The following is a 22,470-nucleotide window of genomic DNA, read 5'->3' as shown; positions in this document are numbered from 1 at the left end:
ACCCTGGGTTGCGCGCAGTGCCTCACTTTACAGTTGCCACCTTGCTGGGTCTGCCCATTGCCACCCTGCGCCTGGGGTCTGCCAGCTACCACCTGCATGCCCAGGGTCCGCTGATGCGGTCTTGTGCGCCTGAGATGCCTTACACGCCCGGTCCCACCACTCTTTGTGCCTCGACCCCTCTCCGCCAGGCTGCCCAACTCCGCCCCCGCTACTGGTCTGAATGAACGTGTCTATTTTAACTCCTTCATTTTCCAACTTGCATACACTTCAATTTTCTGTCAGTTTTTGTTGTTATTCTGTTTCTAAATTGTTGTTGTCTCTATCTTGGTTGTGCGAGGAGGCACAGTGTGTCTACCTATGCCTCCAACTTGGCCAGAAATCCTGAAGCTGTGCTTTTTCATTTCATCAGTTAAAAGTAGCTGCTGATGCTTTCGCTTCCCAGCAGTGTAGGGGCAGTTAAGGTGCAATCCCAGCTCTCAAAAAATTTATTGGTCAAGACATAGTTCTCTTGATCAGTACGTGATCAGTATGTAAAACAGGTAAACAGTTTCAAACAACAGAGTGCTACAAGTTTTAAAAAACCATAAAAACAATTATGATTACAAAGCAAGCATATTTAGCCCACTTCAGTCTGGAAACACCTTATGTAGAAGCTACTGTCTCAGACAGTTTTCTGTACTGGGTTTTTCTCATGCGCCTGCTGGGCTCTCCTCCACCTCCTTCCCTTCTCCATGGGTGAAAATGCTGCTCATCCAGCTTCATGGGTGAAAACGCTCTAACATTACCCTTTGCTTCCACCTGCAAAAGTGGCAGTTTTTGACTGTTTCTACATGGTTCATGCCTTTCAAACTGATCCTTGACTTAACACTTTGTTTTGTATCTCGTGGAAAAAACTCTAAGTGCTTTGAGAGCTGAAACCATTTAAATCATCTATTTATTCCAAATGATTAATGAGGTGCCTTTAAAGTTGGTGACTGATGGGAATTATAGCAAAGGTAAGCAGTCTGGTCTAGGTCAGAGGAATTTTATGAGTGAATACTGAGATAAAATGATAAAACTCAGGTTAGCACAGCATGTGACGAATGTTTTGAAAAACACCTGGAGGCTATCACCAGAGGTTTTATGTCAGATAAAACCAACAGTCACTGTATTCTAGGCAAAGCAAATGCCAGATCTGCTTTTTAAAGCTAATCATCGTGGAAAAGCATGAATAAATACAGTTTCAAGCTTTGTGTTTTTTCTTCAAAAAAGCAAATTATTTTAAATTGTACACAACATGAATGACTTAAGCACCAACTGAAAAGATATACCACATGGGAATTTGCTCCCATTGATAAGCCACAATGTATTTTTCTATGAATAGCATAAATGTGAAGTTTCCTTTGTACTTATGAAAGGGAAATTGCTTCACTAAAAATTAATTTTCTATGTTGCCAGACACGATTACAATGATGTATTCAAATTTTTAAAATGTAAGGAAGCAACTATGAACATTTTCTGGGTATGCCACAATAACAAACCCTGAGGATACAGCTTGTTTTCAACTGCTTCCGACTCATCCTCTCTTTAAACCAGTGCTGTCCAGAAGCTAATGTGAGCCTCATGTGCAATTTTAAATCTTTTAGCAAAAAGAAAGTTAAAAAAACTGAAAAAAACAAACCAATTTTAACATTTTATTTAACCCACTATACCAAAACTAGTATAATTTCACCAATATACAAAACTGAGATATTTATATTTTCTTTGTACATCTTCAAAACTTGGTGTGTATTTTATACTGGCACCACATCTCAATTTGGAGTACCCACATTACAAGGGCCCAATACACACCTGAAACTAAATTGTATGGAAAGACACTGGCCTGTACCTTTGCACTGTGTATCTACTTGTAGGCAAAGACTGTATTCTACCATTACAAATTTATTTTTATCTGTTTATTTTCAAGTGTATTTAGGGAAAAAGTGATTATAGAAAAATGCTTGAAATAATTTACCAATGAAGTTGCAGATTCTACCAATAATCCACATCTTAGATTTTTAAGTGTGTAGTTACACAATATAAACAAATCTAAAATTTATTCTAAATTGTATCAGAGATATTCAATACACTTAGTTTAACTTTCCATAAAAACTGAATAAAAATCACATTTTAATGATTTACTTTTACATTTTTATCTGATTGTATCCAATATATTATAATCCAAGCACAAGAGGCAGATTACCTTCTGAGATGCAAGTATTGTTCATGAACGCCCTGTAACAGTGAAACCAGCAATTTTTATATATGCATCCATGTGCATATATACGTACTTCAAAAAGCAAAGCGCCATCTCTTCATCCATTAACTTCAAGGTAAGAATGGGGACCACCAGGCACTGGTGGAGCACCAGAAGGTCCCGAAGGCACTTGGAAAGGATCACTGGGAGCGGGATAGAGGCCTGGTGTGGGATAGGATCCTGCAGGCGCAGGATATGGTGCTGGTGGTCCCCAGGCTCCTGGTGGAACAGTGCCCCACGGAACAGGTGGTGCTGCTGCTGGTGCTTGGGGAGGAGGAGGTGCAGGATATGGCCCTGGAGATGGATGTGGCAAATTAGGGGTAGGATACTGTCCCCCATTCCTGGTGCCCAAGGTCCAGAAGACATGGATCCCCATGGCCCTAACAGACCAGCTGCAGCTGGATCAGTGGGTGCACCATATGGTCTCGAAAGCTCTGGAAAGGGCATATTTGGTGTAGGACATGGCCCTGTGGGGCCAGGACCTGGCACAGCTGGGGCTGGATAAGGACCACGAGGTGGGAGGCATGATGGTCCAGGAGGAGGAAAGGGTGCTGGGGGTCCTGGAGGTGGTCCAGTGGGAGGCACAGTGGGACACATTCCTGTTGGTGCTGGTCCAAAAGGCACTGTGGAGGGTGTTGCACTTGGTAAGAGTCCAGATGGCACAGAAGGTGGAGCACCTGGGTTATGCCAACGGTTGGAACCTGGCCAGCCTTGAGGAGGTTGACCAGGTTTAGTATTGTTCACAGCAGAGGGTCTGGCAGGGGAGCGGTCAGGTAGCGCATCTGCCAATGAAAATTCATCATTTTTCCAGCAAGATCCGAGCCCACAGCAAGGTCTAGAAGCATTGACGGACCCGAGGAAACTGAGGGCTGAAGAACCAAGGGCAGCCTGGCTGACAGCGGCGGTGACAATGGCACCGGCAGTGGAAGCAGCAGCACCAGCACCAACAGCGCGCACTACCATTATAAATTTAGATCAAGATATACTATTAGCAGAATTTATACATTAGCAGAAATTAAACAATGTGAGACCAGTACTGTTTCTGATACTATATACATGGCAACAACACTGGCTGCTATTTGTAGTTCAATTCAACCATGCATTCATTCAAGATACTAACACAACTAACAGTGAGTGAACAATCTTCTTTTTCTTCGTAGCACTTAGCACAATTGCTAATTTTCTGTACGCTCTTACCTTTACTGTGTGTACGTGCATCTGTTTCTCTGTGACATGCCACGAGGGAAGGAACCGTATCTCCGGTGTGTGCCTCTGCAGCCCTGGACCTGAGTGGAGTGTGCTGCACAGAGACAGCCAAGCACCTGCCACAGGGGTGAGCACTGCCACGCGTGGCTCATCGGCCTGAACTGGCTAACCCCTTCATTGTTCAGTCCTCCAGTAGTGAAGGCACGTGTGACGTTTTCTCAGTGGAAGCAGTGAACAGCTGTTTTCTCTTCTGAAGAATTTCCAGCAGCCTAACCCAACTATTAAAAGTATTTGGGAAACTCCCCACTAATCAGGATCTGATTTATCCTGCCTTCATCAGATCCTCCTTCCCCAACACACCAGAACAGAATGGCTGAGGCACAACTGAATCGGCACAAGAGAACACCCCTCTCCACAACCTCATGGACTCCGAGAAAAAAGAAACCACCAGCAAACGTGCACCTGAAGGAAAGGAGAGTAATATTGCGCCCTGCCAGTCAGTAGTGACATGGTTCCTATGAGCGCTGGAGACTTCAGAAGCTGCTGTGGCAAGCCATTCCCAGTTAAACAACAGAAACACTGCAGCAGCCATAAAAAAGGAAAATCTGAAACTGGTAAATGCCTTGAATTTTTTTAAAAGTAAACAAAATGGCCTGTAATTTCATGATAAAGGCAGTAAACTGAACACCCAAGCTCAAATTAGTTCTTTAATGATATGATAACATTGCAAAATAAAGTCCTTTTGCTAGTATTGTGATTATACAAATACTTTTATTTATAATGTAAGACCTGGAAGAATGCAAGAGTCAATTCCGAGATGAACTCTTACCTTCCATTCTGTACACAGTAAAATGGCACTTCAATAACACTGGCGTTTTCCAAATGATCGGTTCTGCAATTTTAGCATCAAACACTCAACTCCTATTCAATAGTTTCCTGTTCTAAAAACTATTTCGTATCATTCAAACATGTTTTCATCCACTGTGCATAAATCAACCTTTTGAAACTGAATCATATTTACAACGCACTAAAGAAAATCACTGTTTCCTTTTCTTTCTAGGAGAGTGTTCCAAAAGAGGGGTAAATTCAGCCTCCTCACTGTGCTTTCTTTTCTTTTTTTTCTTTTTGTGGTCACTCTGGTAACCACTGGAGTCACTGGCTGGAAAAACAGGGTCCTGGTCCTGATCTTCCTGGTGCTGCTCCTTCTTCTTCTTCCTCGGCTCTCCGTCCCAGAGACCATTCACACTGCTATTCACCTGTGGGTCTGTCTCTTCCGTCACGGGGACACCTGCAAAGTCTGCTGGCTCTGTGGTCCCACCTGCTCCTTCACCGGGTTCTGGGTCTTTCTTCTTTTTCTTCTTCTTCTTCTTCTTCGGCTCTCCGTCCCACAGATCATTCACACTGCTATTCACCTGCGGGTCTGTCTCTTCCGTCACGGGGACACATGCAAAATCTGCTGGCTCTGTGGTGCCACCTGCTCCTACATCTGGCTCTGGGTCTTTCTTCTTTTTCTTCTTCTTCTTCCTTGGCTCTCCGTCCCACAGACCATTCACACTGCTATTCACCTGCAGGTCTGTCTCTTCCATCACGGGGACACCTGCAAAATCTGCTGGCTCTGTGGTGCCACCTGCTCCTTCATTTGGCTCTGGGTCTTTCTTCTTTTTCTTCTTCTTCTTCAGAGGTTTTTCAAAAACTTCTTCAGGGCCAGTTTCTGTTACTTCTTCAGAAACTGCAGAGCACTTGGCGTGTAAACTGTAAGTTAACAGGTTAAAACTTACTGAGTAATAAACAACAAAAAGGGATCCAGAATATTCTGGCCTGCTAAGATTTTTCTGAACGACAGCAGTATGAGACACATAACCATGGCATAAATTTCAAACGTTCTTTCTTACTACCCTCAGCCCAATGAAGTGTTAAAATTCCTGTATCCCAAGTACTTCTCCCAGACTGTTTTCACACATAAACAGGACTTAAAAAACTGTCAAAGCATGCCTTCTAAATTTTGGTTTTGCTCAGAAAAATTCGGTCACTGAACACTAAACATGACAATACCCAGGCTTATTAGTCAAACCACTGACATGTGTGAGAGAGAAAATATACTGCTGTTATGCATCAAAATATTGGAGTGTCCTGTCTACTATCTCAATCCTTGTTTTAAATAATAGTTCACTGTTCTTCTTAGCCTACGCAGAAGCATATTACTTCACAATTGTGAATTACATCACTAAAACAGGAACAAGAGTCGGTGAAGCAGCCTCCTTTCCAGAACAGTAGTCCTATAAAGCAGCACCAGCCACAGATGACTGTCTAACGAGGTAACTTTAAAAACAGCCCCTCAGCCACACCAGCCACATGTCAAATGCTTGACTGCGGGGCTACTGGACTGCACAAGTCCAGCACGACTCTGCCATCGCTGCAAGTTCTACTGGACGGCTGCTGGAGAACTCGAGCCTAAGCTCTTGTTCCTTACCAGAGCAGAATCTGGAAAACTGGTTACATCAACATCAGCAATATTCTATAGTTCCCCTGCCCCCATTCAAGTTGGCTCCCCAAGCCTGAGATTTAAGATCAGAAGAATTAAGCATTCCAATATGGAAAAATATAGGAATTAAATGATCTACCTGACATAATGACAATAATCAAACAAATTATTTGTTTCAGGTTAATAACTTATACGACATGATTAAGCTTTTACTAGTTTCAAGCTCAGGGGATCTACTATTTAAAAAATTAACAACAAACTAGAAAATATTCAGTAAAATTGAGTTATTAAAATGCAGAGCAGTTAACTAGATGTAGACTTTAGAATATTTAATGCATTGTTATAGTGCTTATGATTATTATTTACAATGACTTCCTGGTTTGAAAGCATAAATACTCTAATAAAACTTTATATATATATATACACATACACACACTTTTTTTTTTCAAAAGAGGGTTTATGGTCTCTAAATTTAGAATAGAAACAATTAAGTATCAAAATGATAACGTGATTAGGAACCGACCTAGTGATATTTAGTTTTCCCCGAATGCAGAACACTCCAGCAGCATCTGAGTCTAAACGAAATACTTCAAACTCTAGTTCATCACCCACGTTTATCTCCAGGCCCTGCCACTGCTCAGCCGGCATGTGCTCAGGCTTAGGGATGGAGGCATTGAAGCACCCGTGCACCAAACAGCCAATGTGGCTGGAAGACACCTTATTAACTGCACCCTGAGAACGAGAAAGAAGAGTGTGGCATCAGCGAGAGATCCAGAGAGTTAACAGATAAACCAAACTTTAAAGCTTCAAACTGACCTTCAGAGAGAAAACATCAAAATAATTTGATGTGAAAAAAGTCTATCTCAATTAAAACTTACCGCATGTCATACTAAAGCATTGCTTTAGAACGCTGTTGAGTTTTTAGAAAGCTCCAAGTTTATTAAATAAGTAATTGCATATCAATCGCCTGGCTGGATGAACAATGACCCTACCTTCTCCCCCCACCGCCAAAAAACCCACTCAGCTCCGACCTGAAGATTCAGTGGGGAGCAGGGCACTCCGTAACCATGGTGCAACAAGGCAGAAATTACTCTTTGACGTGACCTACACTTGAAAAGAGTTCAAGGCAGGAAGTGTGTACTTTTTATCACTAGAACCCACACTGTCTTTCTATCCAAAGTCTACTTTCAAAACTTAGAGAGCATTCCTATTAGAAGACAGCCTACCCTTTACATGTAAATCTTGAGCACAGCTGTTTGGACTGAATCACAAAAACACTAGAAGCTTCAAAACTAAAATAAAAGTATGTGCTATATAATATAAAGCTTGAAATGAGAATTTCCGAAAAACTTACTTTTCTATTCTTCCCCTAGGAATCAACATAGATATTATTACCTAAAATATTTTTAAAGATCATATATTTTGAATCACAGGATTTTAAACAATATTAACATGTATAAAATGCTGCTTAATGCGAGCAACTCCTTATACATATAGAATAAAACTCCCTCCTCATTATCAGGAGCCTGGCATCCACAATGGTACCTTCTGCATGCTCTGGACAAACTGGTGTATCTATAAAATGGAGCCCTGGCTGCTGTGGCTCAGTGGATTGAGTGCCAGCCTTCAAACCAAAGTGTCACTGGTTCGAACCCCAGTCAGGGCACATGTCTGGGTTAAGGGCCAGGTTCCCAATTGGGAGTGTGTGAGAGGCAACCACACACTGATGTTCCTCTCCCTCCTTTTCTCCTTCCCTTCCCCTTTCTCTAAAAATAAATAAATAAAATCTCGTTTTAAAAAAATGGAGTATTATTCAGAAATTAAAAAAAAATGAGTAATCAAGCCATGAAAAGACATGGAAGAATCTGAAGGGCATCCTGGTAAGTGAAAGCAGCAAATGTAAAACGGCTACCCAGTGCACGGGCCAACTGCATGGCACCCTGACAGGGGCAGAACAAAGGGGACAGCACAGAGAGCAGCAGTGCAGGGTCCCAGAGGGAGGGAGGCCGGGATGCGCAGGGCGACAGCGCATTTAGGGCAGTGATCCATTTTTCCATGGAATACTGTGATGGTGGAGACAAATTATTATAAATTTGTCAAAACCCACAGAATATACAACAAAGAGTGACCTCTAATGTCAACTACAGACTAAGTTCAATAAAAACGTATCAATATTGGCTCAACAACTATAACTAACGTAGCACACTAACATGTGATGTCCATAATAGAAGAAACGTGTCTGTTCCATTTTTCTACATGTCTGAAACTGCTGTAAAAAATAAATTGGTAGCAAGCCTAGCAATTAAAATACATTCAATGGGGAAAGTCTTTTCAATATGCGGGTCTGGAGTGACTGAATAGCTAATGGACAAGAAAATGGATCTCAAGGGCCTGCCTCATACTATATACAAAAAATTAAAGCTTGGCCCTGGCTGGCGTAGCTCAGTGGATTGAACACGGGCTGCGAACCAAAGCATCACAGGTTTGATTCCCAGTCAGGGCACATGCCTGGGTTGCAGGCCATGACCCCCAGCAACCACACATTGATGTTTCCTCCTCTCTCTCTCTTTCACCCTCCCTTCCCTCTCTAAAAATAAATAAATAAAATCTTTAAAAAAATATGTTAAAAAAAAATTAAAGCTTGACCACAGACCTAAATGGAAAAGGTGAAACAAAAATTCTAGAAGTTTACAGAAGAAAATCTCCAGAATCTAGGAGCAGGCAAGTTTCTTAGGATCCAAAAAGTAATAACCATAAAAGTATATGATGATGAACTGGACCTCACCAAAATTAAAAGCTTCTGGAAATGCTAATTAAAACCATTGTGAGAAGCTACTATCTGCCCACCAGTAAAGTTAAAAGACTGACAGCACCAACTGTTGGCCAAGACGCAGAGCAACGGGAAGTGCTAAATGACAAGTCAGCCTAACGGAAGTTGAACACACATATACCCTGCGACCTAGCAATACTGCTTGTAGTTTTTAACCTAGGAGAAGTGAAAATGTGCGTTCACAACAGCTTTATACTCATAGCTCCAGACTGAAAACTACCCAATGTCCATCAATGAAAATGGATAACCAAACTGTGATATATTCATAAAACTGAATAGCATGGGCAATAAAAAAGGAACAAACTGCAATATAAGCAACAGCACGGATGACACATTGAGCGAAAGAGGCCATTTTAGAGTGCATAATGAAAAATTCCATTAATGTGGAATTACAGGACAAGCAAAACTAATTTATGGAGAATGAAATCACAGCAGTGGCTGAACCTAGGACAGAGAGAGAGGACGGACCAGGAGGGGTGTAAAGGACACTTCTAAGGAATATGTCTTTGTCGAAATGCACTAAATTGCACACAATGATCTGTACTTTATTGTATGCAAATTATTTCATATTACTAAAAATAAATAAAAATTGAGCCCTGGCTGGTGTAGCTCAGTGGACTGAGTGTGGGCCTGAGAACCAAAGGGTTGCTGGTTGGATTCCCAGTCAGGGCACATGCCAGGACTGCTGGCCAGGTTTCCAGTAGGGGGCGCGCAAGAGGCAACCACACATTGATGTTCCTCTCCCTCTCTTTCTCCCTCCCTTCCCCTCTCTCTAAAGAATAAAGTAAAATAAAATCTTCTAAAAAACCTACAAATTTAAAAAACAAAAATAAAAAATAAAAATTGGGAGAAAGCTGGTCAAATGTATTTAAGGACTGGATTTTGTTGTAGGAAACCAAGTACAAGGGATAATTTTACTTTTCATTTTATACTTTCTTTACATTAGCATGTTATCTCTGTGGACATGTTTACATTTGTGATAATTTATATAAAGCAGATGACAGTTAAATTTAGGAATTTTTAAGTACAAATCTACTGCCAACTCTAATGGTATCAAAGCTGGTTATCGGATTCCAGTTTGGCAGTCCAAATATACTATTTCTTCCTGTTTAACTGATAGTGAAAAAAATATTTTTAATTAGAAATTCCATGTAGATTTTGTCATAGTAAAATCTAACCTATATTTTTATTAACAGTATCAAGGATTAGTTATCATCATTAGATTAAGCAATTCCTATAAAAACATTTTTAGGTAAGAAAAAATTATATCTATATACATATGAATAGATATATGCATATACAAACATATACACACAGAATTGCTGATGGAAGACAAGGGCAAGTGAAAAGGATAAAGGAATACATTTCAGTAGATTTCACACCAATTTCTGCATTTCCAGCTTCTCTTGGAAAACTAAGAGGCCTTTCCGTAGGTCCTTTCCCTCATGGCAGAGTTCGGGTACCCTAGCCGCTCCCTCACCCTTGATTCATTTTCACTGTCTGCCTGGTCCCATGACCATTTTAATTTGCAACTCCTGCATTACATACTACCACATGGTTTGAATCTTTTATTTTTGCTCTTTAAAAAAGTATTTTATTTTATTTATTTTTTAGAGAGAGGGAGGAGAAAGAGAAGGAGAGAAACATTGACTGGTGCCTCTTGCACGCCCCCTACTGGGGACCTGGCCCACAACCCAGGAATTTGTCCTGAGTGGGAACTGAACTGGTGACCTTTAGGTTTGCAGGCTGACACTCAATCCACTAAGCCACACCAGCCAGGACAAATCCTCTCATTTGAAAAGCAAACAAACAAACAAACAAACATCTGTATTTATGTATAACTGGGAAATTTTAAAATAATAATAAAAACTGATCTTATTTTATACCTTAAGGTCATTCTGCTGCTATACAAAGAGAAGAATAAATTGGGTGGATATATACTTTATACATGCATGTGAGTTTAGGATGATGAAGTTTTAAAAATGTACTTAAGCTGAACTGATGGAAATTAATTTTTCCTTTATCTCTTAAAGTAACTTTTAGTTACCCACAAAAGCAGTCCCAAGGCATATAGTCTCAAGTTTCCAAATTACCTAATTATTTAACTATATGAAGAAAGCTAGAAAACAGATATACATACCAGAAGCTTCTGCCCTGGTTCAGGGCAGAAAATAACAAAATCCGCTTCAATATTAAGATGAATGTATCCTTGATCATCATAAATGTCTCCCAGTTCACCCACTACTTTGATGTTATCATATGCGATGGGGACACCTGAAAGGCTGTTTAAAAAAAAAGAAAGAAGTAAAAATGGTAGGTTTTATCCTCTTTTAGGCATTGTCATACCCACTAAATAGATATTCTGAGTCCAAAAATATATCTCCTAAATATAGCCACCCAAGCCTAAGGCACTGTATAGCATATGCTTAGTCTGTAATAACTTTTGCCAAGTGTTCAAACATAATAGCTAAGTTAAAAATAACTCTTTAAGATAGGTACTCAGAAATGTCCAAATATTCACAGAGTCTACCTTTCTTCCCTATTTGGATTTTACTTTCTACTCATTTGGATTTCAGTCATGCCAGAATGAGGGGAAAAAATAGGACTTGGAGCAAAAAGGTCACTTTTATTTTTATAAGAATGACTCAATAAAAGCAATTTTGGTGTTATACAGAATTAACTGTATACACACCACACACACCTATATATATTTATTTGCAATTGTGTAGGTAGGTGATATTATCTGTTAAGTTTCACTTCAGCACAGTAAAGAGTGTTTTCATTTCATTCAGTACTGCAAACTATTATAAGAGGGAGGTTTTGGGTGCTGTGGGGTTCAGCTCTCTTGGCTGGGAAACGTGACCATACAGCCTAAGCCCAAAAGGACTTGTGTGAGCCCTTCAAACCTCTGGGAAAGCAACTCACAGCATGAAGCTTACTAAAAGTCATCAGATGTACAATGACAGACACCTTAGCCATGTCTACCTTTTCTCCTTTTACGTTTTTCTGACACCATCCTAAGTTAGTTTCAGGTCAGGGTGGTGGCCTCACTTAGGATCTTTACTGAACAACTAAATCAAGTTTACGGGATGCTTAGAGTGCACATCCGAGGCTTCTACAGAACCAGTGGAAGGGGCCATATTTGCCACCTTCAAGTAACTCAGGAGCTGTCATATACAAAAGAAATAAGATTTTCTTTTTTATTAATAGCATCTCAAAGATACAGCAGTCAGAAGTTACAATGTGATTTTAGAAAACTACTTTCTCTAAGCAGACTTTTAAAAATTGACATGGGACGCGTCTTCAAAGAAATTCCGTTGCTGGTACAAAAGGGTGGAAAGTCTGTCAAACAGGGGATGTGGCTGAGACGACGTGGATAATGTGTGTCTCAACTGCTCTCTTTTCCTCACTTCTTAAACAAAGAGAAGCAAGAAAGTCCTCTTGATTCCCTAGTCTGGAAAACTACACATAACTACACATAATACATTGTTGATTGATACGTATTACAATTCCTGCTAGGTTCAATGTTTTGTCCCTCATTAGTAGTGCATAGTTCGGTGTGAGGTGCCTGACTTGCCCTGAATAATCGGGAGTCTTTAGCACACCCACGAGGTGTGTGGAGGTGAGGGGGCGGGAATGAGGGGAAGGTTTGGTCCAGGCTGCAACCTGTTCCATAATCTGAATTGGCCACATTGTCCAATCCATTTAAAGAAATTCTCATTCAAGTCTCTCTGGTGAAACAACTACTATTGGAGACACTCTGGGTGACTTTGCCCCAGCCTGTCCAGTGGAGGCATTGATTGATTATGGACAGTTACAAAAATACATCAAACAGCTGCTTGTGTTTCCAGATTGTATGACCACCTTGTACAGCCATCGTCTCTCAACTGGTCTCTTGTCTACTGTCTCACCTCCTTAAACCACCATCTAATGTTACCAAATCATAACAAGACTTGCAGTTTAGTTTCTGAAACTGCAAATCTGATTAGGTCCCAAAGATCAGGGATATGTACTACTCTCTCAAGAGTGTGCCCAGTTTCAGAGTTGGAGGGTATTGTGTTAACCCTTTTTAAGGAAAAAAGCTGACAAAGGCAGGAAAGAAGAGCAACATGGCCATCCTCTCCGGGCTGTCCCCCATCCCCACCCCACCCTGTCTTTGACCCACTGCCCTCCTCTCCAACTGTACTACTTATCGTCTTTCCCAGGACAGCAACCTTACTCCACCTACTTAATACAATTCTCTGGTCAAAGCATTCTATCCCACATCTATCATCCGCTTGTTTATGCCACTCTATTTCCCTGCGAATGCTACCATCTCGAAGCATCTTCCTCCTAGGAAGTTGTTTTCAAAGGTCCTCAGGTCAAATTCACCACTCCTTCTCTTATTATAAATTTACATGGCTGCCAAATTTTAACTTCATTACTTTGGCTTACATGTGTATCTCTACTAGAGCTGAAAGTTCCTGAAAGCACAGACCTTGTTTTTTTCTTTGTTTTTATACGCCAAGTCCCTAGTATACAAAAGAGACACCAAGTGTGGATTGGTGCTTGCAGAATGCAGTATATTCTGGTGGATTCTTAACCTCTTTGGGGTTCAAGATTCCTTGAAAGGTTTGGATACTTTGCTCAAGGAAATTGATGTAAGGAATTCCTGCAATTTCCAGGGGCTCATAAAATTCCTGAAGGGTAACAAGGAATCCTCAGGGAATCCACTCACCCTAGTTGTAGAACCCTTGCCTTTGAGTCAAAGCAGTGCAGAGGAGGATTAAGATAATCTGTCTGCCCCCTCGCCTGAGCCTCCACCCTTCCAACTCTAAGAACTTTGACATTACTCCAGAGGATTTTAATTTAAATGCACCAGGTTTTTGTTTTGTTTTGTTTTGTTTTTTCTCACTCTCAAGAACAACAGGCCGGCCAGTTGGACTAAAAACAAAACATAACAAAACTAATAGTATTTCTCTCATCCCTGATCAGGTCTAAGAGGGGGAAAGTACCAAGGACTTGACAACAATACCGCCCTTCACGGTTTACAAATAAAAATTGCACCAAGGGCTCTGGCTCCCGGGGCGCAGTGGATTAAGCACCAGCCTATGAACCAAAGGGTCTTCGGTTCAATTCCCAGTCAGGGCACATGCCTGGGCGCACCAGCAGGGGGCGCTCCTGAGGCAACCACACACTGATGTTTCCTTCTCTCCCTCCCTTACCCTCTCTAAAAACAAAAGATATATTTACAAATTGCGCCAAAGCTTCATTTTCTATAGAATGTGAGAGCATCAACTCGAGTACTGCATTCCAAACTTTCATTGTCCAACGAAAAAACATACAGAACTGGGCCTGACCGGTCTTCAGACCCCTGCTCTATTCTTACTCCTACACCCAGCTTCTGGAGTGAGCTTCTCCAAACTCTCCGCCGCCACAAGTCTCGTCACCTTTGCGTTTTCCTTCTTGCCTAGGAAAGGGGCTCTGCATAGATCTTGATCAGGGATGTACTCGCCTTGCCCGACTCCAGGACGCCTGCGGGCAGAGCTCGAAGAGGCCGGGGGGACTTCCCCCACACGCCCCCTTTCTCTGGCGCCGTCAGAACTTGCACCCGCCGACGCCTCTCGTGCCCAAATGAAGGGGAGGCAGGCTCCCTTACGGCGCTGTCTGCACCGAAAAGGAAAAGGCTAAGAAACTGGTACCTTTCGGAATAACGCAGGAGCTCCGCATCGAGCTGTTCTCGGATACCGGTGCGTTTCCGGTGAAGGTAGCGCGGCGACAGCGCTATGTGCCTTCGGTGCGGCCCCGCCACGAGGCAGGAGTAGCGGCTGTTCAGCAGTGCACACGCGGCAGCGTAGGTCGGCAGCTCCAGACAAGGCAGGACGCCGGCGGGCCCCACCACCGGCCCCTCGGAGGCCGTTTTCGGCCGCGGAGACTCGGAACAACCTGCAGCCATGCGGTTGGTCAGGTTTCCCACGGCGCGCGCCAGTGACGCAACCGTAACCCCTATTTCCAGACGCAGGTTTGCTCGTCATCCACCGTCTGCCACGCCCCTTGAAAATTTCTCTCCGTGTGCTGCACCACGCAGTTCTGACCAGCAGGGGGCAACCGCTTTTTCTCACTTGGACGACTCCGGGAACCAGGCGCAGAGACTCCGTATTGAGCATGCTCCAAGGCCGACAAACACCGATTCTCTGCAAAGGGCTAGCTAGCAAACCTGTGTTTACGCTAACGTTCCCCTTGGATTTAGTATGTAGATTTAATAGGAGTTCACACTTTGGTCATTTCCAGTAGTAAGGTGATTTGATAGATTTTACAAGCTTATGGTATATATTTTCTGCCAGGAACCCAAGCCTAAGAAGCAGCCCTTATGCCTCAACTGCAACAATATGAAAACATCCCGTATCTCTCTCCAGTCTGTGTTCTCTCCTCATTCTGTAATTGCTAATTCAGGAGATTGTACTACTGGTTTTCCAGGTGGCTCAGTCTGGCTGTCATCCCTTGAGGCTTGTGGCTTCCGGAACATCAAATCCGCCACAACGCCTTTGGGGACGGAGCCAAAACGTCACTATTGTCAGACACTTCTCTCGGTCCTTGCTTCCCAAACTACAGAGCTGTGTGTGGAAGCTGAGCCTAAGATCCAAGGGCACTTTGGAGGAGCCAGATTTTCTCTGAAACACAGATATGATCATGACTCTCTCTGTTTAAAGCCCCACGTAGATGTCCCATTCCCTTCAGCATCATACAAGCTCCTTAAATTTGCATTATATGGCTCCTAGTTACAGGGCCGTCATACGACTCACCCCCAGCAGTTTCTCACCCCCAGCAGTTTCGTTTATCACGCTTTGTCTGCCGCCACTGCCTGTGCTCCTGCCCCACTTTCAGACCATTCTTTCTCTCTCTCCAGTCTTCCTCTCTTCCTTCTGCCTGAGAATATGGTAGCTTCTTGCATACAGGAAAAGTCCTACTCCTGCATCAAATTTTAACTTATACAAGGTCTGTCCAGAAAAAGCCCAGCCATTATTAATATAATGAGAACAATTTGTGGAACATGGATGTAACCTGGCAGCTAAGGAGAGTGGACTGGAATGCACATGTGTGAACAATGTCAGCTTCACTGTACTAGTCAGTGTGTGTTGGGGACAGTGTGCAGTAGACACCACTGAGTGAGCATATGTGCTATGTGGCTGTCACAATCACAACTGAGTGAGAAGAGCAACGAGTCTGCATCCAATTTTGCATTAAGCTTGAACATTCCTCCGTAGAAATTATTTGGATTATTCGGAAGCCATTCGGAGTCAATGCAATGAGTGCAGCGCAAACAAAAGTGTGGCACAAATGCTTCAAAAACAATTGAGAATCTGTGGAAAGCCATCCACATTCTGGAAGGCCTGCAACAAGCAGAACACCTGAGAATGTTGAATGTGTATGGGCTGCAATCAACAAAGACTGGTGACTGACAGTGCGAGAACTAGAAGGTGATTCCAAAAACTACTGTGTCCAAGATTGTGATGCAGGATCTTGGCATGAAACGTGTCATAGCAAAATTCATTCAGTGGCTTCTGCTACCAGAGCAGAAGGACCACGGTGCTGCAGTTGCCATTGCCTTGATTCAAACTGCTACCAATGAACCATATTTTCCAAAGAAGGTTATAACTTTGAAGGAGACTAGGGCATCATTGTCCTATGTACAGTGTTTCTTTTATTTTGTATCTTCTTCAATAAATGTCTCTATTTTTCATATTACATGGCTGGATACCTTCTGGACAGACCTGGTATTTTATATTCTTTTTCTCTGTAGCATTTACTACCACCCCATCCTCTTGTCCCACTAAGAACTGGGTAGCTCCTTGTCTTTGTAAATTACCACCATCAAGTATGTACTTGTTTTGTGTTGATTGCCCGTTTGTTAGTTCTTTCACAAGACTCCAAGCTCACTAAGGCAGAGACCATATGTGTGTCTTTCACCTCACAACACCTTGTACAACTAAACCAAAACAAAACAAACAAAAAACCCTAATGCATCTTAAATGAATACATGAATGAAAGAAATAGGTGATAAAGAGTTCATAGTCTAAGTGAGGAAAGAGAAACTAAACAAACATATAACATAGATTACACTATATAAGTACCGAGAGAATTGTACAGCAATTAATTAGCACACTTGCCACTTCCCATAGCTGCTGTAAAAAGCCTCTAATCTCTCTAACCCCCTTTTCACACTTATAAAATAGGGACAATGATGTCAGCAGCTATGTGGTCTCTTGGTGCTTGACTTCTTGCAGGAAAGATTTCACAATACAGATCCAGGTGATTTGGAGAGTATGTTTGTTAGAGCTGGGGACAGTGAAACAAAGGAGGGACTTAAGATAGAAGAGGCAAGATCATAGCAACAGGAGTGGGCCTAGGTGGAGCTGCCTTGGCCCTTCGGAAATGTGCGGAAAAGTTGAGCCTAGGTTTGGAGATCTTGGCTCTTTAGGAAAAAAGGTCACAGAAGCAGAAAAGGGCTGGGCTGTGTGGACTCAGCTGAGACAAGTTCTGAGTTGGAGAAAAAAAGCAAAGATACATGACCTAGGAAAGAAGGGGTCAGGGGAAGGCACTGGCATGCTCTGGAGAGAGAGGGCTCACACTGGGTCCTTTGCCTGAAGAATTTTTGTTTTCTAAAGGTAGGAATTTTAGGGGAGGTCTCAGGGGAGGATCTCAATAGTATAGTCATCAGCTTTCTAGGTGTGCCCTTGCAGGGTCCTGGTCTCTAGTGATTTCCTTGGCCAGGGAAAGGGCATTCAATCAGTGCAGCTGGTCCTGATGCCAGTGACAGCATCAGTTTGTCTGGTTTTGCTGCTTTTCTGGGCCTGGAGCTGAGACTCCATTGAGGCCTGGGTGTTATCTCTGTCTCTGTGGTCAACAGGCCCAAGGCTCTGTGTCTAAAATCATTTGATGCTGATCGGAGCCTTCTTGTCATGAGGGCTTAATGCTTCGGGGAGTGGTCAGCTAGGGAGAAAGAGGCAGCTGAACCAGGGTTGTGGGTGGGGCCAGTGTGAGGCAGCTGCCAGTCTCAGTTTTCCAGTTCCACACTTGCCAAGGAATTTTTCCAGTTTCTTACTATGCTGCCTCAATGATACTTGCCCTGGTTACTATAGAGATGGTAAGAGGTTCAAATAAAATGAACAAAAAGCATTTTCTTTAGTATTCTCTGACTTGCACAAACTCAGCATGATATGATAATGGGATGAAACTGTTCCTAATGTGTGGTGATAAACCTGTGAAGTCCACAGATGGGAAATGTACCAGCCTTCCCTGGGTTTTGTTGCAAAGTCCTGCAACAGCCCTGTCGGAACTTTAAAATCTGAGAAACTTTAAAATCTCCTGATGCCTTGATGGCACCTCACATCAAGTGAATCTAAACCTCTTTGTGCATGCAAGATGCCTCTAGATTATCTGCAAGTTATTTGAATGAGAATAATTTGTCCAAAAGCAATCCAGCAAAACAAACTGTGCACACAAACAAACAAAAACCAACAACAACAACAAAACACAACAAGCTGGACATCAGGATATTTCGGTCAAAACAAAACTTAACCTGAAATCAATTACCCCAGTAATGATTTTCCTCCAATTTTAAACATGGAGTAGTTTTGTAACCATTTCTGTGTTCATAAGCAATTTAGAGATTTCCTTGTTTGACATTGAAAATTGTGTTTTAGTTTTTAAAATTCTGGCCTGGTTGTTAGCCACCATCCACACTCTGCATGATTTCGAAGAGTGAAAATGTGATTCAGCCTGCATGGAAATATTCACCATTATAAATGTTACCAAACGAACTGTTTCTGCCTATCATCCTGTGAAGAACAGAAGTACTGTGAGATCTGTCCTACCCACCTCCCATTTCACATAATACACAGTTTATTTGATCAAGAACCCATGGTTGGACTGCACCCCTTTATTTTTCTCTAAAATTTCTTCAGAGTGTCACAGAAGGTCAGGCATTGGTGGTCACTGTCTCAAGAAAAGGTTTTCAAGCCAAAGGCTTGAAAATCAATCTCCTGTCTGCAAGAGGGAGAGAGAAGGTTGGGAATGACTCTGAGTGCGTGTCCACCGGCCCCGGGGACAAGTGTCCCCACAACAGTCTGCATGTCTTAAACCAGTTCCCCCTCCAATACACACACAAACACCGCATGGTGTCAGCATCTTTCTAGTCCTCACAATCGAAGAATCTCTGGAACAATGAAATGTGCAGTAATGAGTAGTTTGCTGAAACAAATTACAAAGTAGTTTGTGCTGCATGTTCCAATCAAATGTGTTTTTTTTTTCCTATAAAAAGAATCTGGATGCATAAATACCATGTGTTAATATTAGTTATCTCAAGGGTGGGTTGATAGCTTGTATTACTTGTTCGGATTTTCATGTTATTATAGTGAGTCGGCATTGTTTTATGTTAAAAAGTACCAGAAACTTAAAAAGGGAAAGGATCTCTATTGTTGCAGATTTGGGTGGTTGTAAAAATCCTCTATTTTTAGACCATTTAACATAGTGCAAGGAGAAGAGCTTGAGTCCCTAACTCACACTGTGTGAGTCTGAATCCTGGCTGTGCACTTACTGGGTGTGATAGTAGGCCAATTTCTTTCTTCTGTTTAAAGCTGAAATTATTAAAGTAGATTTCAAACAGAAATGGAATTAGAAAGTTTGAACAATATATAAAGCCTTAAATAAAAGAGTTTCATATAAAGGTATTCAAGTGAAAACGCCATTGCATCAGTTGGCTTTTGTGCATAACAAACCATCCCCAAATTCAAAGACCTTGAATACCCATGAATTTGGCTCATAATTCCGCAGGTACAAATTTGGGTGGGGCTCAGATGCACTCATAGGGGCATCTGTGATCAGGGGTGCTTCCCTGCGCTCATCCTCCTGAAGGTTAGAGAGGGTTTGCTTTCCTGGTGGCTGTGCAGGTTTCTGAGGGAGAGAGGGACCCGCACAACCTCCTGCCCAGATTCTGGAACTTGCACAGTGACCATCCAGTGCATAGAATGCTTCTGATCTCAGTGCATTGTACTTTTGCCTAGGAGAGCACCGGGGGCTACTTCTATCCCATATCAGGTGCACACTAGAAGTCCCTAAAATGCCCACCTCCTCCCACTGGGTGAAGCGTAACAATAGTACTGACTGGAAGGGTTCTATCACCATTATGGGTCACTTTTGTGAAATTAGTGGAATGTGTGATGATTTCAGCAGCCTCACAACCACCACCATCTTCATCCTAGTTAAGCTTTGTTACAAACCTGCCAGGCTGTGTAAAGATCACCAACACAGAATCTTTATGCACCTATTATAATTACTACATATGTTTACAGATAAAGAGATTCTAATGAAGATTAAACAAGGTCAGCCCCTCGAATGTGGCAATCCTGTCTGTACTGTGAGCAGCCGCAAACCATATTTCTTGAGTGAGTGAATGAATGAGTTGCCCAAGAGCCCACAGCTGTTAATCAAAGAATCTAAACCGGGAGTAACTTATTCCATAACTCATGCTTTAAATCACTAAAAATCCTCACTTTTCCTAAGCTCATGACCAACATGGATACGGAAGAAATTGGAAGTCATGAAAATGGGTGGCTTATTTTATCTAGCCTCTGCCTAAAAATTGTTAAAGTGGGAATCTGGCCAAGCTGGTAAATATGACCATTTTAACAGACGTGGGAAGAATGTTTTAAAGCCCTGGATTTGGCCGATGTGTGAATGCTGGCATTCTTGCAGAAATAATTCAGGCAAGACGGCATGGTCTGGTAGGTGATAGCACCGGGTGGTCTGGGTGTCAGTCTTGGCACCATCACCTGGGATAGCCGGCCCACTGTTTTCAGACTTCAGCTTCCTAATCTGCAGTGTACCGCTGTGACATGGAGAAGCTGTGAGGGCTAAAGAAACAAAGACAGTGCAACGATAAGCACAGCGACTGGCCGATATTAAGTGCTCCATAGTGCACCCCTATTTTAGTCCCTGGCAGGCACCTTAGTTACAATCTGCTTGATTCCGCCTAATTAAGGCTGTAAAGAGGAACTTGGGAGCAGAAGCGTCGGACCTTCTGGAATGAATAGTAAGGGAGAGACTGTGACTTAAGAGAAAAAAATTGGATAAGAGTATGAATAAAAACTGGAGAATGCTTTGGCCCCATCTCTGGGAGTGAGTTCATTGTTTTGTTTCGCTTGGCATTATTAGCATGATTAATTTCAGCTCCTTTTCAATGTCCTACTATTATAAGCAATCTATCTATATATAAATTTGATTCAGCTTAAAACAAAGATTCAAGTAGTATTCTCTTAAAGATTTTATTGATAAAATTTACTGTATGTATACACTAGGTATACTGAGACACAAATTCACGATTTCATTTGTCAGAAAGAATGAAAATAGGTTGAACACGAACTAGTTTTTTGAAATAAATGTATTTAATTTGGAAAGTTTTTTTTAGTAGTTCAATAAAATTTGAAATACAGTGCTTCTGGGGAAAATCCTTGTTTAAAATTTGCCTAGTAGGTTTTGTAAATGAAGAAACAAAAAACCAAAAATCTAAACACAAACATATCCACCAGCCATAGGTTGATACAGACCCCTTGTAATTCACAAATATGTCAGCAGATGGCAAACATGAGCTTTAAATTTGTAAAGTTTCACTTCAGTCCAAAGTACTTGTAGGAATGGAAAAAATTGAAGCAATTATTTATTGATGGTTTGTTTTTACCTATAATCTTTTGAAAGAGGACTTAGGATCATTTTTTGACTCTGAAAAGTCTTTTTGCTTCATTAGACTGTTGAATTTATAGATGTATGCTTAAAATGAAGAGAAAATAATATTAGATTTTATTAAACACAGATTTTACATTTTTGCCACTTATGCTGTTACTGAAAATACACAGAAATGAAGTGACTCAAAGGTGCCTGTCCTTAAGTTAAGACCCAACTCCCTCCACAAACTTATGCATCCTTGGTGGTCCTCAAGGTCAGGTCCCTGCCCCGGGAGCATCCCTATTCCAGGCAAGTGGTTAGAAATGCAGATTCTCAGGCCACACCCCAGGCTTATCGAGTCAACCTGGGGATGGAGCCCAGCAACCTGGCTCACCAAGCCCTCCAGGTGATTATAATACCTGCTGACGTCTGAGAACCAGTGCCTCTGAAGAGCCTTCACTTTCAGGACAGAGGCTCAGAATTGATGATTTTTATTCAGGTATAGTTGACATAAATGCAGTGATAACTAACAATGTAGCTGTTTTTTTCTTTCATATGGTTCAGTGTTCCAACTCAGTAAATTCTGCAACATAAGGAAAATAAAATAATGCACAATGTATATGAACTTGGAAAAGTAGAATGCCATTATTTAATTTCCACACATTTCTCATGCTGCACAAAGGATTTCACTTTGTATTCCCCTTTGGATTATACAAAGAGGGATAACATTATGGCCAATTTTGCACTGAAACAGCTAATGAAACAATTAAAACTAAATAAAAATATGATTATTTCCGAGGGGTATAGAGCAGTCTTCAGGGAAGAAACGATTCTCTACGAAGTGTGTGTTGTTCTCATTGGTTTTAGCATACATGTATGCCCCATGCTTTTAGGCACAGCCAAATCCCCCTGCCATCCTCTTCTCACTGAAATAAGATGAACAATCATTTGAAATTAACAACAAACGCTCAGGCCACA

General features: G+C 41.9%; 2 protein-coding genes across 2 annotated transcripts; both read right to left on the bottom strand.

Moving 5' to 3' along the window:
* Positions 1-1,538: 1,538 nt before the first annotated feature.
* On the bottom strand, positions 1,539-3,272 carry LOC123811996 (MAPK-interacting and spindle-stabilizing protein-like). Its single transcript, XM_045828575.1, is given in 2 exon segments — positions 1,539-2,614; positions 2,617-3,272. Coding segments are annotated over 2 exon segments (903 nt in total). The 5' UTR covers positions 3,239-3,272; the 3' UTR covers positions 1,539-2,333.
* An 840-nt stretch (positions 3,273-4,112) lies between these two features.
* Positions 4,113-14,753, bottom strand: POLR1F (RNA polymerase I subunit F). The gene is made up of 4 exons (XM_045828574.1): positions 14,475-14,753; positions 10,934-11,075; positions 6,487-6,695; positions 4,113-5,233 (listed from the first exon to the last, which is right to left on the bottom strand). Exons 1-4 carry the CDS (start codon positions 14,726-14,728, stop codon positions 4,519-4,521), a joined length of 1,320 nt encoding a protein of 439 aa, XP_045684530.1. The 5' UTR covers positions 14,729-14,753; the 3' UTR covers positions 4,113-4,518.
* Between the last annotated feature and the right edge of the window lie 7,717 nt (positions 14,754-22,470).

Source organism: Phyllostomus hastatus, unplaced genomic scaffold, assembly GCF_019186645.2.
Source record: "Phyllostomus hastatus isolate PE091 unplaced genomic scaffold, TTU_PhHast_1.1 phas_scaffold_78, whole genome shotgun sequence".
Classification (NCBI taxonomy): domain Eukaryota; kingdom Metazoa; phylum Chordata; class Mammalia; order Chiroptera; family Phyllostomidae; genus Phyllostomus; species Phyllostomus hastatus.
This window is presented reverse-complemented; position numbering and strand designations above follow the sequence as displayed.

Excerpts from the sequence above, each read along its gene's own strand:
- POLR1F (XM_045828574.1), bottom strand. The coding sequence starts at position 14,728 with ATGGCTGCAGGTTGTTCCGAGTCTCCGCGGCCGAAAACGGCCTCCGAG. Across the intron at positions 11,076-14,474 it reads CTCCTGCGTTATTCCGAAAG|CCTTTCAGGTGTCCCCATCG; the intron begins GTACCAGTTTCT and ends TTTTTTAAACAG. Across the intron at positions 6,696-10,933 it reads AACCAGGGCAGAAGCTTCTG|GGTGCAGTTAATAAGGTGTC; the intron begins GTATGTATATCT and ends TCTCGTTCTCAG.